Here is a 17,703-nt window from a genome sequence, read left to right as displayed (position 1 = left end):
ATTCTTTTCAAGTACACATGAAACATTCATGAAGATATACCATAAACAAGATTCAATAATCACTCAACTATTTGGAAACTGATCAGCCTATATCTAAGTGTTCCATGGGTACAGGAATAAATCAGAATGGAAAATAGACAAAAAATTTAATTGAAAGATAATGAAAACACAACATAATTTATGGAACGTAGCTAAACCAATGCTTAGAGGATAATTTGCAGCATTAAATGCTTACAATGAAAAGAAAAAAAAGTTTAAAATTTCCTTCCTATTTACAAAGTAACAAAATTATTTAATATAATTAATTTTATTTATAAAATTTTTAAAACTCTAGCTAAACTGATCAAGAAAAAAGAAGACACAAATGGCCATTATCAGAAATTAAAGGAAACTGCTACAAATCCTACAGATAGGAAAGGATGATAAAGGAATATTATGAACATTACACTAACAAATTCACTAACATAGGAAACATGAACAAATTCCTTGAAAGACACAAACACCAAAACTGCGTGAAGAAAAAGTTTAAGAATTTAATAACCTTATAATAATTAAAGAAACTGATTTCATAACTAAAACCTTTTCCACTGATAGTTTCACTAGTGACCTCTACCATAAACATTTAAAGAAGAGGGAATTCCCTGGCAGTCCAGTGGTTAGGACTTTGCGCTCTCACTGCCGAGGGTGCAGGTGAGGGCCTGGGTTCAATCCCTGGTCGGGGAACTAAGATCTCACAAGCCGTGCAGTGTGGCCAAAAGAAAAAAACAACCAAACATTTAAAGAAGAAATAATATTAATTTTAAATAAATCCCTTCAAAAAATAAAGGAAAAACACTTCCAAACTCATTTCATGAGCCAACATTACCCAGAGAGCAAAAACAAAAAGACATTATAAGAAAACAGCAGATCAAAAGTCCTGATTAACACAGACAATAGTCTTTAAAAAAACAGCAAATCCAATGTAGCAATATATAATAGTATAACACAACATACGGAAATATATGCACCATATGGAGTTTACCAGGGGAAGGCAAAGATGGTTGATTTTGGAAAATCCCTCAGTGTAATTCACCTTTTTAACAGAATCATGTAGAAGTACCATGTGATTATTTCAGTAAGTGCAGAAAAAATCATTTGATAAAATCCAACATGTATTTTTGATAAAAATCCTCTTAGCAAAATAGGAACAGAAGGGAACATGTTCAACTTGAAAAGAGCATTCATAAAAAAGCTAATGCTAACATCACATTGTAAGGTGAATGAATAAACGGCTTTCTCCTAAGACTGAGAACAGGGAAGTAAATCCAATTCTCACCATTTCTATTCAACATTGAACTGAAGGTCCTAGCTGTGAATAAGGTGAGAAAAATGAATAAGTAGACATTTAGACTGAAATGGAATTAAACTTTTCTTTATTCATGGATAATATGATTGATTTGGTAGAAAATCCAAAAAACTCTACATCTCATATGAGAATTTAGTAAGTATGCATACTCACAAGGTCAATATAAATATTAGCAACAAAACATTGGATAACAAACACTTTTTTTTTTTTTTTGCGGTATGCGGGCCTCTCACTGTTGTGGCCTCTCCCGCTGCGGAGCACAGGCTCCGGAGGCGCAGGCCCAGCGGCCATGGCTCACGGGCCCAGCTGCTCCGCGGCATGTGGGATCTTCCTGGACCGGGGCACGAACCCGTGTCCCCTGCATCGGCAGACGGACTCTCAACCACTGCGCCACCAGAGAAGCCCACAAACACTTTTTAATGCCGTTTGTGATAACATCCAAAATCTTAAAATATCTAGGAATAATTTAAGCAAAACATATACAAGATCTATACACAGAAAACTAGAAAACACTGCTGAGAGAAATTATAGAAGAATCCACTAATATGGAGATATACTATGCTTATGGATTAAAAAACTTGTCATTAGGATGTCCACTGGCCCCAAATCTATCAATAAATTCACTGTAATCACAAACAAATCCCAGTAGACTTTTTTGTTGAAAGAAATTGACAAGGTTATTCTGAAATTTGTATGGAAATGCCAAAACCAATTTGAATTATCACACTACCTGATGTCAAGACTTTTGACAAAGCTACTGTAAACAAGACAGTGTGGTGATGTCATAAAGAAAGAGACAGCAATTGATGGAAAAAAGAGACTCTAGCCAAAGACCCACGCATAATGGTTTTTGATATAGGAAGTGATTGGGGAAGGGTAGACTTTTCAATAAGTGATGCTGGAACAACTGGATATCTATCCATACGGTAAAAAATAAACACTGAAGTTCACCTTATACCAAACAGAAAATTTAAATCAAAATGGTTCACAGACCTAACAGAAAAAGCTAAAACTATAAAACTTCTTGAAGAAAACATGATAAAATCTATGTGAGAAAGCTGAGCTATCTAGAACAAATGGAATGAAGAGCCAGCAAATCCTCCCCTCAAAATAACTCTAAAATGATGAAAAACTGTCAAAAAGAATGATTTTAGGGCTTTGGAAACTGATGAAAGGCAACAAACTGAGAGGTCTTTGGTCATTAAAAACTACTGAACTTCAGGTATTAACTGTGAGAGTCTGTTTTACTCTTGCTTGGGGCTTCTCCCATGACCTATCCCACATGGATGAGGCTGACTGTGTGTAAACATAAAAAGGAAACCATGATGAAAAGGAATGAAATAATAGGGAATCTTAATAAAAACAGAGAAACTAGAACACAGGGAAAAATAATCAGAAAAAAAGAAACAAAGCCCCAGAGACTAGAGTGATAAAATCAATAATTTCAACAGCAGTGTAATGGCAGCTTTCTATGGAGAGGGGAATCCAAGGGACAGAAAAAGTATTTGAAGAAATAATGGCTGAAAACTTCCCAAATCAAATTAATCTACAGATGCAAACTCAGCAAACCCAAAGTAGGATAAACACAAAGTGATCCACACCTACATATACAGTCACACTGTTGAAAGCAAGAGTAGGTGGGTGAGTGAACAAACAGTGAATGAATTTATGAATGAATCTTGATAGCAATAAGAGAAAAACAACTCATCATGTACCAGAAAACAACATGATTAATGACTGACTTCTCATCAGAAACAATGAAGGCCAAAGGAGGAAAACTATCCTTCAAAACTGAAAGTAAAATAAAGACATTCACAGATAAATACTGATCAAGAGAATTCATTATGAGCAAACCTGCCTTGTAAGAAATACTAAAGGAAATCCTTTAGACCAAAGGAAATTATCCTTAATTCCTCTGTTTCTCCCTTCACATTCAATACGTCAGCAAGCAAGGCCTACTGGCTTTATATCGAAAATATGCCTTGAATTCATCTATTTTTTCCCCATCTTCCACTGTCATCATCCGAGCAAGAGCCTTATATTCTCACTTGGACTTTTCCACTAGCCTAACTGGCTTTCCTGCTCCTACTCTCATCCCCCTACAAGCCCATTTTCCAACAACAGCTAAGGTATTAAAAAACAGAAAAACAAAAACAAACAAAAAAGCTAGATCATACTATTTTCTTACTTAAAACCTTTTAATTGGCTTTCCACTCACTTAGAAGAAAATACATACTATTTGCCATAGCTAAATAAGCCCTATCTAGACTTTTCTCCTATCATCCTCTCCTCCTTTCATAAGTTCCAGCATACTGGGTTCTTTGTATTCTTCAAACATCCCAGACTCATTTCTGCTTCAGAATTTTTGTACTTTCTGTTCCCTCTGCCTAGTATGTGTCACTGGCAGATCTTCATACAAGACTGGCTTCCTATTATTCAGGTCTTCTCTCAAATGTCATTTTCTCAGAGACTTTTCCTAATCACCCAATCTGAGGTTATCCTACCCACCATCAGTTGTCTCCTGTTGCCTTTAAAAATTCTGTAATAGTATTTATGGTTACCTGAAGTTATAATGTTTACTTATTTTACCATTCATTTAATGTCTACTTCACACAATAAAATGTAAGATTCATGAAGACAGAGATCTTACTATCTTGTTCATCAAATACATATAAGTTTAAAACTTATGCTAAAATATAAACACTCCTGAACTCTTGAAAGATTAAAAAAACCCTTTTTGTTCTTATTTAGTATTTTATAAATGCCATATTTAATAAATTATAGTGGTCTTCTGTCTCAATTTTCTCAATGAAAAGAAAAAATTGAATAATCCTCCAACATTATCTCAGATACTGAAAAAAAAAAAAAAAGGGCAGGAGGTCTTAGATAGCAACTGTATCTGTCTTGTTTACCACTGTATTCTGACACCCAGACAGGGTCTAGCACAGAGTAATTATGCAATAGTTACTGAGTGACAGATATAAACAATGAGACTCCAGAGATGGGAGATTCAGAAAATGCTCTGGGGGGTGGGGGTAAGGTCGCCCAATCCATCCCCAATCACCACCTCCCTAGATCTTAAGAGCACTATTAAATCTATTTTAACAGACTGAATTTCTTGAGGGCAAGGCAACATGTCCTTTTAATGTTGTATCCCTTATACCTAGCATGGGCTCAATAATTATTTTTTGAAGTAAATGCAAGAGCATCAGTTTCTTCATTTGTAAAAGAGAAGTAACAAGATTATCTGCTTCAGAGGGTTACTGTGGAAAAAAAAAGACAATAAAGGTAAGTGAAAAAAAGGGGAAAACATCCCCACAAAGTCCTCTTTCTTAACTATTAGGTTAGAAAGGCATAGGAGAACTGATCAAGTTACCTGTTCTCCTATGAAGTACTGTTATCTACTCACCTACCTAGAAACTAACAATAATATCATAAACTAATAAGATCCCATACTATTTCAGCACCAGACACTACAGACACTTACTCCCTAACAAAAAAATGTTAGCTTATAGTGAAGACCTGAACATGAATAAGAAAGTTCTGATATCACAAACATAGAAAGAGGACTAACTACAGTGACATTTTGGGGAATCTAACAGTGCAGAATCACTGAATATTCTAGAGCCTAGGGAACATTCCATTAATATACACTTCCATGAAAGAAGTCAGTACTATTCCAGTAGTCTCAGTAGCTGCATACTTCTTCCCTCATATGTTTAAGAGAAGATCTAAGGAACTAAAAACACAATCTAAATTTAAACTATTTTTGTGGCTTTACGCCTAAAGGCCAGCAATCCAAACATAAAAAGTATATTATAGCAACAAAAACCAACCCATAAAGTATTTTAAAAAGCTATCATTTAAACAAATTCTTATAGTCTGCAAGTCAAACCTGAATGTAAACTATTATTGTGGTTTTAATTCCTGAAGTCTAGCAACGCAAATACAAAAAATACACTATCACAACAAAACTTAACCCATCAAACATCTTGAATTTTTTCTTTAACAAATCCTTTAAGAGTTATTAGAAAAGAAAAATAAACATTCACTTTATTAAATGCTGAAGTGATCTTTAGTAAAAGCCAGTAAGTTTCAAAAACATGCAATTATTACTGATGAGATATAGGAAAGTATCTAGACAGCACATAGCCAGTTCACCCCTAGGGTTGTAATTAAATGTCAAATTTTATTCACTTAAATTGAGTTACACTTAAAATAAATATTTACTCAAAAATGTATTTTATATAGTGGGAAAAGCCTTATAACAAAAGAACTTTAAGATTAGTTATTTTACTTACCAAAATGCAGTCCACTTTAGATTGTATAGTTTTGCTAAAAGAAAAAGAAAGTTAAGTTAATAAGACTGATAAATTTATTAAATGTTCAAAGCATTTTCAAACAGACATCGTAATTCGTTATCGTACTATGAAAAAAATAAGCAAAAGTTCTTAAGATTAGGCATCATACCCTAAAACTGCATGTTTCACAAAGCAAAACAAAAGTCTGCTTCCCACTCATTGTACTAAATTCAATCCTAAAGCATGATCAGAATATTTTCTGAGTTCACTGCTACAGTCACCCTATTGCTGATATGCTCTATCTTTGTAAAAGATGTTTTTGAACAAAGTTTGTTTCTAGTGATACATAAAAGTGCAGATGTATTATTACACATAGAAATAGAACACAGAGTTTACAATGAATTATGATTTTTACTCTATGACTGCCACTCTGGACAATGATTTGTTTAGCATTTAAAAGCCATAATGGTGTAACATTATCTGTATTTCTAAAGACTTATTACAAAGTAGATTCTCTTGAGGACTTCCCTGGCAGTCCAGTGGTTAAGACTCCTCGTTTCCACTGCAGGGGATGCGGGTTCCATCCCTGGTTGCGGAACTAAGAGCCTGCATGCCGCGTGGCACGGCCAAAAAAAAAAAAGTAGATTCTCTTCCCCTCCTCTCTTTCTCCCCCTCTCTCATGCACACACACACACACAGACTCCATAGACATAAAAGTAATAATAAAGATTAGCTAATATAGTAATAAGTTGGAGAGAAAGACTGTATTTAGAAATAAATAACACAAAAAGCCACTATATAAAAATTTAACTGAACTATTGAATATAAGTGAACAATTAATATATAATATAAATGAAGCTGGTATAAAATAACTGAACTATAATTTGGATTTTAAAATATCGAAGTGCAAATGCAATGAAATCATGCAAAAGTTCAAAGACAGTTTATATACTATCTTGAATAGATGTTACAAACCAAATTATTTTCCATAAAAGGTTCTAGAGCCAAATAAATTAAAAAAAGGTGGTTATTTACCTTTGTATATAGCTATACAGTTAATCTATAGAGTAAGTAAAAATAAGTATTTAAATCACAATTCAGTTAATTCAATCAGTAACCTCAAAACTTTACACCTGTACTTGAATTTCAAATTTCATTATTTAAAGAACAAAGTATTACTGGATTAAGCTCAACTGCAAAATTCACAATGACTAAAAGGAAAAAGTAAATGATACCTCTAGGTAAGAGGAACTGAAATCCCCTCCTTACCATCCCACAGAAGATCTTTAGAAGTTTAAAATCTTTGGAGACTGTGTGTATAGCTTCTCACTCATTAGCAGCTAAAGTGTGCTGTTTTTCCCTCTTCTTCATAACTCCCACAGTTTCCCTGAGATAAGAAGGTAATCTACAGATTAAGAATTGATGCTAAAAAGTAATGTATCAAAAATACAACCGGGACTTCCCTGGTGGTCCAGTGGTTAAGAATCTGCCTTCCAATGCAGGGGGCTCGGGTTCGATCCCTGGTCGGGGAACTAAGATCTCACATGTCACGAGGCAACTAAGCCAACGTGCAACTACTGAGCCTGCAAGCCCCAACTAGATAGAAGCCCACATGCCACAACTAGAGAAAAGACTGAGCCCACGTGCCACAACTAGAGACAAGTCTGAGCGCTACAACTAGAAAGAAGCCCACACGTCGATCCCGCGTGCGGCAACTAAGACCCGACACAGCCAAAAAAAACACAAAACAACCATTTCTCACCACCTTGGTCTAAACCATTATCATTTCTTTTCAAAACTGTTATAATAACCTTCTATCTGGTCTCCCTGCTTCTATCTTTACACCCCCACCACCTACCTTGTGGGCTATTCTCAACCAAGTAGCCAGAGTGATACCGTCCACCACATTAGTCCTACGCTCCAAGGTCCTTATCACAGCCAACAAAGCCCTGTATGATCCAGTCCTCTGCTATTTTTCTAATCTCATCTCATATTAGTCTACTCCTCATTCATTCAGCTCCTGCCACGCTGTCCTCCATGCTGCTTCTCAAGGCAGGAGTAGGGCCTTGCACTGGCTTTTTCGGTCAGCATCTAAGAATCTTCTCCCATGTAACTTATCTGTTCAGTTTCCTCATGACTTTGCTCAATATTGTCTTTCACAGACACTTCTTCCCTGACTACTTCCTCATGTAAAATACTCTCCATCACGCTCTATCCCTCTTATCCTGTTTTAAATTTCATTACTGCACTTACCACCATTTAATATTTTTATTAATTTATTTGTTTACTGGCTATCTTCCTTGTCTAGAATTTAAACTCTATGACAGCAGGATTCATCTGTTTTGCTCACTGCTGTATTACCATTTGGCATATGTTAGATGTTCAATAAAATCTGTTGAATAAATGAATGACAAACAGACATTTAGTCCCCCATATAAAGACAACTCTTTGGGACCACTTAAGAAAGAGTTTTCAGAGAAATTAATATGAACTTGAACATGTGATTATTTTAAAAACAATAGATCTAAATATATTCCCCTTCTACGAGAAAGTGACTGCTCTATAGGATATGTAAAGAGGATGACTGTGACTTCCTATCACAAACAAACAAGTTGGTAAATCTCTGAAAAGAATATGTAAAAGACGGCCTTTTAAAGAATAAACTTATAAAGTAAAATGGGAACACATCTAAATCTAGCCCTTCATACTTAACACAAACATGATAGAGGGATATAGAAGACATTTAAGTCCCCTTTGTTCTTCTGTCCAGTCTCACACCCTCCCCTACCTTCCCAAACACAACCATCATTAATCTGATGTATAACCTTCCCAGGTGGTATTTCAATACCTGTATTAGATCTACAAGCAACATACACTATTGCTCCATGAAGCTTTTAAGTGTTTATATAAATGCCATTACATTGTATATATTCTGCAAATGTCCTTTTCACTCAACCCTGTTTTTGAGATCTTTCCATGTCGACACACTTAGATGAAGTCCATTTATTTCAACTGCTCAAAGTATTCCATTGAATGAATGTATCAAATTTATTCATCCATTCCTCTATTGAAAGCCAATTATGTACTTTTCAGTTTTTCTACAAACAATGCTGCAATAATGTCTTTGTACATGTCTCCTGGTATACACAATCAAAAATTTCTCAGTTATAAGTCTAAAAGTTGATTTTCTAGGATTCATGGATATATCTTTTCAGTTTTATTATGTATTACAGAATTCCTTTCGCAAGCACTTGTATACATTCATACTTCCATCAGCAGTATATGTAGTCCCTATTATCCTGTCAACTTCCACGAAAAAAAAATGTATATACATATGCCATTTATATATGATACATATATTATGCTGACATATATTAAAAACTTACTATTCTAATGGATATGAAAAACTCTTTGTCATTATCCCAATTACTAGCATTGTTGTATACCTTTTCACCTGCTTTTTGACCACATGGGTTCTCCTCCATAAACTGTTGGTTCTTGGCTTTTGCCCATTTTTAAGTGGAGTTGATGATTTCTTACTAAATTGTAGTAGTTCTTAATGTACTCTGGATACTAATCTTTTGCTTGTTACATATACTTAAGTTTGTTAGTGGTACATTTTAATAACTTACTAAAGTTTAAATTTTTGACTTAGTAAAATTTATTAATTTTTTTCCTTTATGACCTGTGTTTTTTGTCATAAGAAATCCTACCTAGCTAAGGTTTTAAAGACATTCTATATTTCATTCTAAAATTTCTGAAGGTAGTTTTGTTTTTGATCTTTATTTTAATCAGAATTTATTCTTGTTTGGTATCTGGCAAACCAATTGTTCTCTATTTTATTATGTCAAGTTTACATATATGTTTGAATCTGTTTCCAGCTTTTTTTCAGTTTTATTATTAATCTACTTGTCTATACTTAAGCCAACACCACACTTTGAATTTGTATGACACTCCTCAACCATTTTCGGAACAGCCTTGAGAATTCTTGGACCTCTAATTTCCAGGTGAGCTTTTTGTTTTTCCAACTCAACAGAAGTCCTAAGAGTTTTATTGAACTGCACTGATGTTGTAGATTGAACTGGGGGAGTTGACTGATAATTTGAATTTATTCTTGTCTGTTCTTTAAGAATGTCATGTAATTTTCTCTATATCTTTTGTTACAGAGTACTAGGTAGCTTGTAGATGGTATTGTAAACTGTATCTCTTTTTTCTTAATATGTTTTCTAATTGGCTTTTGCTAATGTGCATGCTGATGTGCAGAAAAACTATTGGTATTCTATGCTGGCCTTATATCCAGCAGCCTTCCTGAACTCTTATCTGTTCTAATAGTATGTAGATTCTCTTGTTGATAATAATTTCACTTACAATTAATGAAAATATTTTTTTTCCTTTCCAATCTTTAGGCCTCCCCCCACCCCCACACCCCGCTTCTTATCTAATTACTTTGGCTAAATCTCTCATCTAAAGGTGAAGAGTAGCAGTGATAGCAGACATCCTTGTTTCCAAATTTTGTTTCAAAAATTTAACATAATGTATCGTAATGTTCCATTTACTGGATGTTTTACAATTTCCTAAAATATTCTTTGAATAATGGATGCTTTGACTGAACTAAAATAAAATAATGCTTCACTATTGTAATGTTCTGCTTTGAAATGACAAGCTAACTTATATTAGAGTAACCTTCCCACCCTTAACAATTATATACTGTGGATAAAATATAAAAACAAACATTAAAATATAAAAACAAACAAGACCAAAAACAGGTAGCAACTGGAGGGAAGTCATCCTTAAAAGAAGGAACTGCACCAGGTAGGAGCTGTATTTATAGGGCTGTTGCCTGATAGCACTTATCTGCCCACACAGCAACAATCACTCAGGATGGAAGCAGAAATCTGCCTTCTTGCTAGCTGAGGAGCCACAAAGGACAAAGTCTAGGGCTGCCAGAGCCACTGTAAAATAAAGATGAATCCCAGAAAGGAAAATGTCACAAAATTTCTGTATAAATTATGCCCAAATATTTGGATGACCTTCATTTGGGGAAGACTCTAAGGTTACCAGCAAAAAGCAATAGCTGGAAGGTGTAAAGATGTGAGTTGAGACTTTTGTTGTTACTTAACACAAAAGAGATAATGTTGGAGTTTGAATCCAGCCCTGTTAACTGGCAACCAGGATAAAAAAAATTAACACTCATCAGAGAAAAATAACAGAATCCAAAGTCTACAACATATCACTCACAATACCCATTACACAAGCAAAATTTACCAGAACAAAGGAAAAAGAGACCCAGAGTCAAGAAAAAAAAAGCAGCTCAAAGAAACCAAATCCTGAATGACCTAGACATCAGAATTACCAGATGAAGACTTCAAAGCAAGTATTACAAACACATTCAAGTATTTAAAGGAAAATATGGTCATAATAAATGTACACCTGGGAGGAATCTCAGCTGAGAGATGGAACCAAAATGAAAGAACCAAATGGAAATTCTACAAGTAAAAAGGACAATATCTGAAATGAAAAATTCATTGGATTACCTTAAAGGAGATCAGCTACAGCAGAAAAGGGGACACTAAACCAGTAAATAAATCAATACATTTTACTGATTCTAAAGGAGCAAGAAAAAGATCTTCAAAATAATAAACAGAGCTTCAGAAATTCATAGTACAATATCAAGTGGTCTAATTATGTACCACTGGAGAAGATAATGAGACAGAAGAATATCTGATAATGGCCAGAATTTCCCCAAATTTTGCAAAAAACACAAACTTACATATCCAAAGAAGCTCAGCAAATGACTGGGAAAGAGCATATATGGACTCTCTAGTATACTGTAATATACCCATTTCCCCTTTTCAGGAAAGAAGGACTCTGTCCCCCACACCTGCTGGGAGTGCTTCCAGCAGAAAGCCCTCAGCTGTCAGCCCCCTATGGGGATACCTATGCTGAAGAAAACTTCACTCCCTAAGGTCATACCTCCTTCCAGGGACAGCCCACATCCAGAGGCTGATCAACATGGGGGTAATAAAGGCCCAGCTCTTTGTCTTAACTTGGACATCTCTGATGGGCCATTGTAGCTTCAGAACTCTCCGCACTACAGCTTAACTTTCTCTCTGCTTCCCTCCAATCCATTCCTTTCATAGATGCCAGTCTCCTTAATAAAGTGGTTCTTAAAATGTGATTCTTGGACTAGCAACACCTGGGACTAGTTAGAAATGCAAATTTGTAAGTCCCACTTCAGGCCTACTGAATGAGAAAGCAGAAGCCCCACCCATCTGCAAAGACCTTCCTGTCAGCTTTTTGTGCCTCACTCTTAAATTCACTCAGATGGGTGTACAATTGGGAAAAATCTCTAATATGGAAGACAGAACATTCCCCTTATAAAGGGGGCATGAAACCATCACTTGGAAGGAAGAAGACCATGAAAGAAGGAAAAAAATTTTAATTCTCACAAAGGTAAAAACCAAAAAGTGGGTACTATATTACTATATATAAAAAAAAAAAAGTCACTAAAAAGTGGTGTCTTAGAAATTAAAACTATTGGGCTAAATTTTTCCTGTTTGCCCTTTCAGATCCAATTCCCACCCTCTGCAAAAGGAGGTTGGTCTTTATGCATTGTATCTATATGACTTCCTTCCCTTTTGGTTTCCAGTGGGCTGATATTAGTCACGAGAAGGAGGTGAGAGAGCAAAAGAGAGAGGAGGTATTTACCGCACTTGGCTTTTCTCTCTGACAAGGCAATAAGTTAGTGGTTGGGGGACTGTGGTTCTTCTTAGCTAGTCTTGTAAGACCTTTTTGACTCATTAAACTATGAGCATTAAAACTTCAATCAAAAATGAACCTTAAATATATAAAATTTAAATTAAAAAATCTCAAAGCTATCAAACAAGAAATGAGATTATCTATGAATATATTTGGGATTATAATTATTTTTTCACCATTATTTCAACTCATTAAGTTTAAGAAAACTTCTTCAGCAGCAGGAAAAATATGCACAAAGATACGATCATCGCTCGATAATGAACCACTGATGCACATTTGAACCTGCACTTAAGTGTTCTTTTTTTATTTTTGAATAAAAATGTATTTTTATTCAAAATGTATTTTGTTAATTTTATCCACAAATAGCTTATGTTCAAATAATACATATTTAACATTAATATTTTTATAAGGTTTTTGACATTTTCTGAATTGTTGATAATTGATAATATTTGATATGCATTAAACTTTTGGCCTCACTTATTTTTTTAAAAATCGTTATTTTGTAAACATTTTAATTAAATAGTATCAACCTGGTATTTTGGTATTAGATAAAAACAAAATATCAGGATGATAATTTTGCTGTGCTATTGTAATTACAAAGTTTATGAAACATGACAATCATTCATCTTCTAAATCTTTTAGTTCAACCTTCGCATATCAAGTCAGATCACCACAATGTTATAAAGCAAAGCTTAATCCTAGACCAATGGAGTAAGAAAAAGGGGAAAACACACCAGCAAGGAGAGCATATAAAAACTTATGGAAGAGGGGTACAGTTTGAGAAAGCATATTTTGTTTTCCCTAAATCAAATTACAGAGTGAAGCTGGGGAAAACTTTCTTACCCAGTAGGACTACACAAAAGAGAGTAAATTGAAGAAGCAGATGTTTAAAAAACAAAAACAAATAACTTAATCTAAGCCTACTTTACCTCAAAGAAACACTTCACAAAAATACCCTGTAATATTTCCTTTCTTCAGACTTAAAGTATGATACAATAACTAAATTAACAGTCATGGGCCAAACACACATGGTATATAATAAATACACTGTAAGTAAAAGGATGCGTGAAAGAACACTTAGAGACTTCTCTTGCTAAAAACATTTCAGAACCTGCTTCCCCACTTTAAACAAGTTGTTTCTAAACTATTTGTTTAATGCAAATAATATCATTCTAAGAGACTCCCACTCATCTCTTCCAACACCAGTTCGGCCTCCATCCAAAAGTTCAGTACTACTTCTAAATTTATTTGGAGTCCCCAAGTTTGAATTCAGACTCACAATTCCTATATTCTTGATTCAAAATTCTTGTGTTGCAGAAATAGAGATCTGTGAACACTAGATACAAGACTTCACCCACAGAAAATCTGAGGTAGCAGAGTACCGTGTAATATATCAACCGTAAGAACCTTTTGCATTCTAGTCTTACCAGGACCAATCAAACTCTTACATTCTTCTCTTGTAAAATACTTCTGTTAAAATATATTAAGACTTCAGATCTTTTTTGTGGATTATAACTCAGCTCACAATCCAACATATAAAACGAATTTTAACTTTACATTTGTCGATAATGAATGTGAAGCATTTACTTTCAGTTTGCTCAAATGAGAACAAATACAATTTTACATTAAAAAATAACCATAGTAATAGTGGCTAATTCTATAAAGGTTAAAAGGTGTAGCCAGAAAAATATAAAAAATTTTATATTTTTTATAGTGATAAAAAAATCCCACTATCCAGACATTTTGATTCAATTACTTAGAGTGTCATCTTAAATATAATTGGGATCTGTTGGTGAGAATGTGGAGAAATTGGAACGATTACACACTACTGGTGGGAATTTAAGATGGTAGACTTGCTGTGGAAAACAGGTTGGCGTTTCCTCAAAAAGTTAAACACAGAATTACGATAAAATCCAGCAATTCTACTCCTAGGTATATACCCAAAGAAATGAAAACAGCTATGCCAACAAAAACCTGTATATAAATATTCACAGATGCACTATTCACAAGAGCCAAAAGGTGAAAACAACCCAAATGTCCATCAATGGATGAATGAATAAACAAAATGCAATACAGCCTCACAATGGGATTATTTAGCCACAAAAAGGAATTAAGTAATGACATGTGCTAAACATGGATGAATCTTAAAAATTTTGTGCTAAGAGAAGGCAGACACAAAAGGTCACATATTATATGATTTCATATATATAAAATACCCACAATATCTAAGAAGACAGATTGGTGGTTGCCAGGGGCTGAGATGACAGGAGAATGAGAAGTGACTGCTTAATGCATATGGGGCTTCATTTTGGGGTAATGACAAAAATTCTGGACCTAGACAGAGGTGTTGGTTACACAACACTAAATACCAGTGAATTGTACACTTTATTTATTTATTTTTAATTTATTTTGGCTGCGTTGGGCCTTTGTTGCTGCATGCAGGCTTTCTCTAGTTGTGTTGAGTGGGGGCTACTCTTCGTTGTGGTGTGTGGGCTTCTCACTGCGGTGGCTTCTCTTGTTGTGGAGCACAGGCTCTAGGCGCGGGCTGCAGTAGTTGCAGCATGTGGGCTCAGTAGTTGCAGCACACAGGCTTAGTTGCTCTGCAGCATGTGGGATCTTCCCAGACTAGGGATCGAACCCATGTCCCCTGCATTGGCAGGAGGATTCTTAACCACTGCGCCACCAGGGAAGTCCCTGAACTGTACACTTCAAATGGTTAATTTTATGTTATGTAAATTTTACCTCAGTGAAAAACAAGTAATTGTTATCATAAAACTACGAAAAATTCATTTTGATGCTACCAGTGACTAATCAAGAAAGTACTGTTTATTTTTATAACCCAAAATGATTTAAAAATAGTTACTGTTTCACAGTTCTTATCTGCTTTTATGAACCTTCAGGTGATCTGCTTTGAAAGGAAATTAGCCTGTAGACCAACATTTCTCAATGGGCCATTGACATTTATTGGCATCCTTCTTTACAAGTTTGTCCTATACATTACAGGATGTTTTGCATTACTAGATGCTGCCCACTAAGTGTCAAGAGACATTATAACAACCAAAAATGCCCCACCTACTATCATACATACCTAGTTAAGAGCCACTGCTCTAGACTGTAGAGAATAAAGTCATTTATATGCTATGTGTTGAGTCACATATGAGATGTTCCCTAACATGCCCAACACAATGCTCCACAAATGAGTCACTTCAAAAGTTCAAACTTCTTGTATGAAAAGTGAACTTCTTGCTTTCTACAAAGGACACGGGAATATCTTGTTTTATTGCATTTTGCTTTTTTGCTCTCCACAAACAATGCATTTTTTATAAATTGAAGGTTGATGAGAAACCCTGCATCAAGCAAATCTACAGGTGTCATTTTTCCAGCAGCACTTGCTCACTTCATGTCTCTTTGTCATATTTTGGTAATTCTTGCAATATTTCAAACTTTTTCATTATTATTATACCTGTTATGGTGAACTGTGATCTTTGATGTCACTATTATAACTGTTTGGAGGCACCATGAACTGAGCCCATATAAGATGGCAAAATTAATCAATAAATGTTGTGTGAGTTCTGATTGCTCCACTGACCAGCCATCCCCCATCTCTCACCCTCTCCTCAGGCCTCCCTGTTCCCTAAGACACAACAATATTGAAATTGGGCCAATAAATAACCCTACAATGGCCTCTACATGTTCAAGTGAAAGGAAGAGTCATATGTCCCTCACTTAATATCAAAAGCTAAACATGATTAAGCTAAGTGAGGAAGACATGTAGAGAGCTGAGACAGGCCCAAAGCTAGGCCTCTTGCACCAGTCAGCCAAGTTGCAAATGCAAAGCAAAGTTCTGGAAGGAAATTAAAAGTGCTACTCTGGTGAACACATGAATGATAGGACAGCAAAACAGCCTTATTGCTGATATGGAGACAGTCTGAATGGTCTGGAAAGAAGACCCAACTAGTCACAACATTCCCTTTGGCCAAAGCCTAATCCAGAGCAAGGCCCTAACTCTGCAATTCGATGAAGGAGAAGAAAAGTTTGAAGCTAGCAGAAGTTGGCTCATGAGGTTCCAGGAAAGAAGCCACCTTCATAACATGTAAGTGCAAGGTGAAGCAGCAAATGCTGATGTAGAAGCTGCAGCAAGTTATCCAGAAGATCTAGCTAAGATCAATAATGAAGGTGGCTACACTAAACAACAGATTTTCAGCGTAGACAAAAAAGCTTTATACTGGAAGAAGATGCCATCTAAGACTTTCATAGCTAGAGAGGAAAAGTCAAGGCCTGGCTTCAAAGCTTCAAAGGACAGGCTGACTCTCTTGTTAGGGGCTAATGCAGCTGGTGACTTTAAGTTGAAGCCAATGCTCATTTTACCACTAAGAAAATCCTAGGGCCCTTAAGAATTATGCTAAATCTACTCAGCCTAGATGGAATCACGTCTGTTTATAGCATGGTTTATTGAATATCTATGCTCAAAAAAAAAAAAAGATACCTTTCGAAATACTACTGCTTATCAATAATATACCTGGTCATCCAAGAGCTCTGATGGAAATGTACAACAAAATTAATGTTGCTTTCACACCTGCTAACACAACCATTTTGCAGCCCATGATCAGGACTTATTTTGACTGTCATGTCTTATTCTTTAAGAGATACATTTTGTAAGGCTACAGCTGCCACAGACAGTGAGTCCTCTGATGAACCTGGGCAAAGTAAATCGAAAACCTTCTGGGAAGGATTTACCACTCCAGATTCCATTCATGATTCGAGTTGTAAGAAGTTGATTCTAACCTTCACGGATGACTTTGAGGGGTTCAAAACATCAGTGGAGGAAGTAAATGCAGAGGTGGTAGAAATAGCAAGAGAACCAGCATTAGAAGTGGAGCCTGAAGATGTGACTGAATTGCTGGAATCTCATGAGAAAACTTGAATGGATGAGGAGTGGCTTCTTATGGATGAGCAAGGAAAGTGGCTTCTTGAGATGGAATCTATTTCTGGTAAAGATGCTGTGAAGATTGTTGAAATAACATCAAAGGATTTATAACATTACATAAACTTAGTTGATAAAGCAGTGGCAGGGTTTGGGAGGACTGACTTCAATTTTTAAAGAAGTTCTACTATAGGTAATATGCTATCAGACAGCACTGCATGCTACAGAGAAATCAGTCTTGGAAGGAAGAGTCAATCGACGTGGCTAACTTTACTGCAATTTTAAGAATTGCCACAGCCACCCCAACCTTCAGCAACCACCACCCTGATCAGTCAGCAGCATCGACATCAAGGCAAGACCCTCACCAGCAAAAT

General features: G+C 35.4%; 1 protein-coding gene across 1 annotated transcript in view; it reads right to left on the bottom strand.

Moving 5' to 3' along the window:
- Positions 1-17,703, bottom strand: part of RFX7 (regulatory factor X7) — a 151,117-nt gene that overhangs the window by 92,251 nt on the left and 41,163 nt on the right. Inside the window, exon 2 of the mRNA XM_060005924.1 lies at positions 5,647-5,680. Coding sequence (XP_059861907.1) covers positions 5,647-5,680 — 34 coding nt within the window. The remainder of the gene's footprint in view (positions 1-5,646; positions 5,681-17,703) is intronic.

The sequence above is a fragment of the Delphinus delphis genome, chromosome 2 (assembly GCF_949987515.2).
Source record: "Delphinus delphis chromosome 2, mDelDel1.2, whole genome shotgun sequence".
Taxonomy (NCBI): Eukaryota; Metazoa; Chordata; class Mammalia; order Artiodactyla; family Delphinidae; genus Delphinus; species Delphinus delphis.
This window is presented reverse-complemented; position numbering and strand designations above follow the sequence as displayed.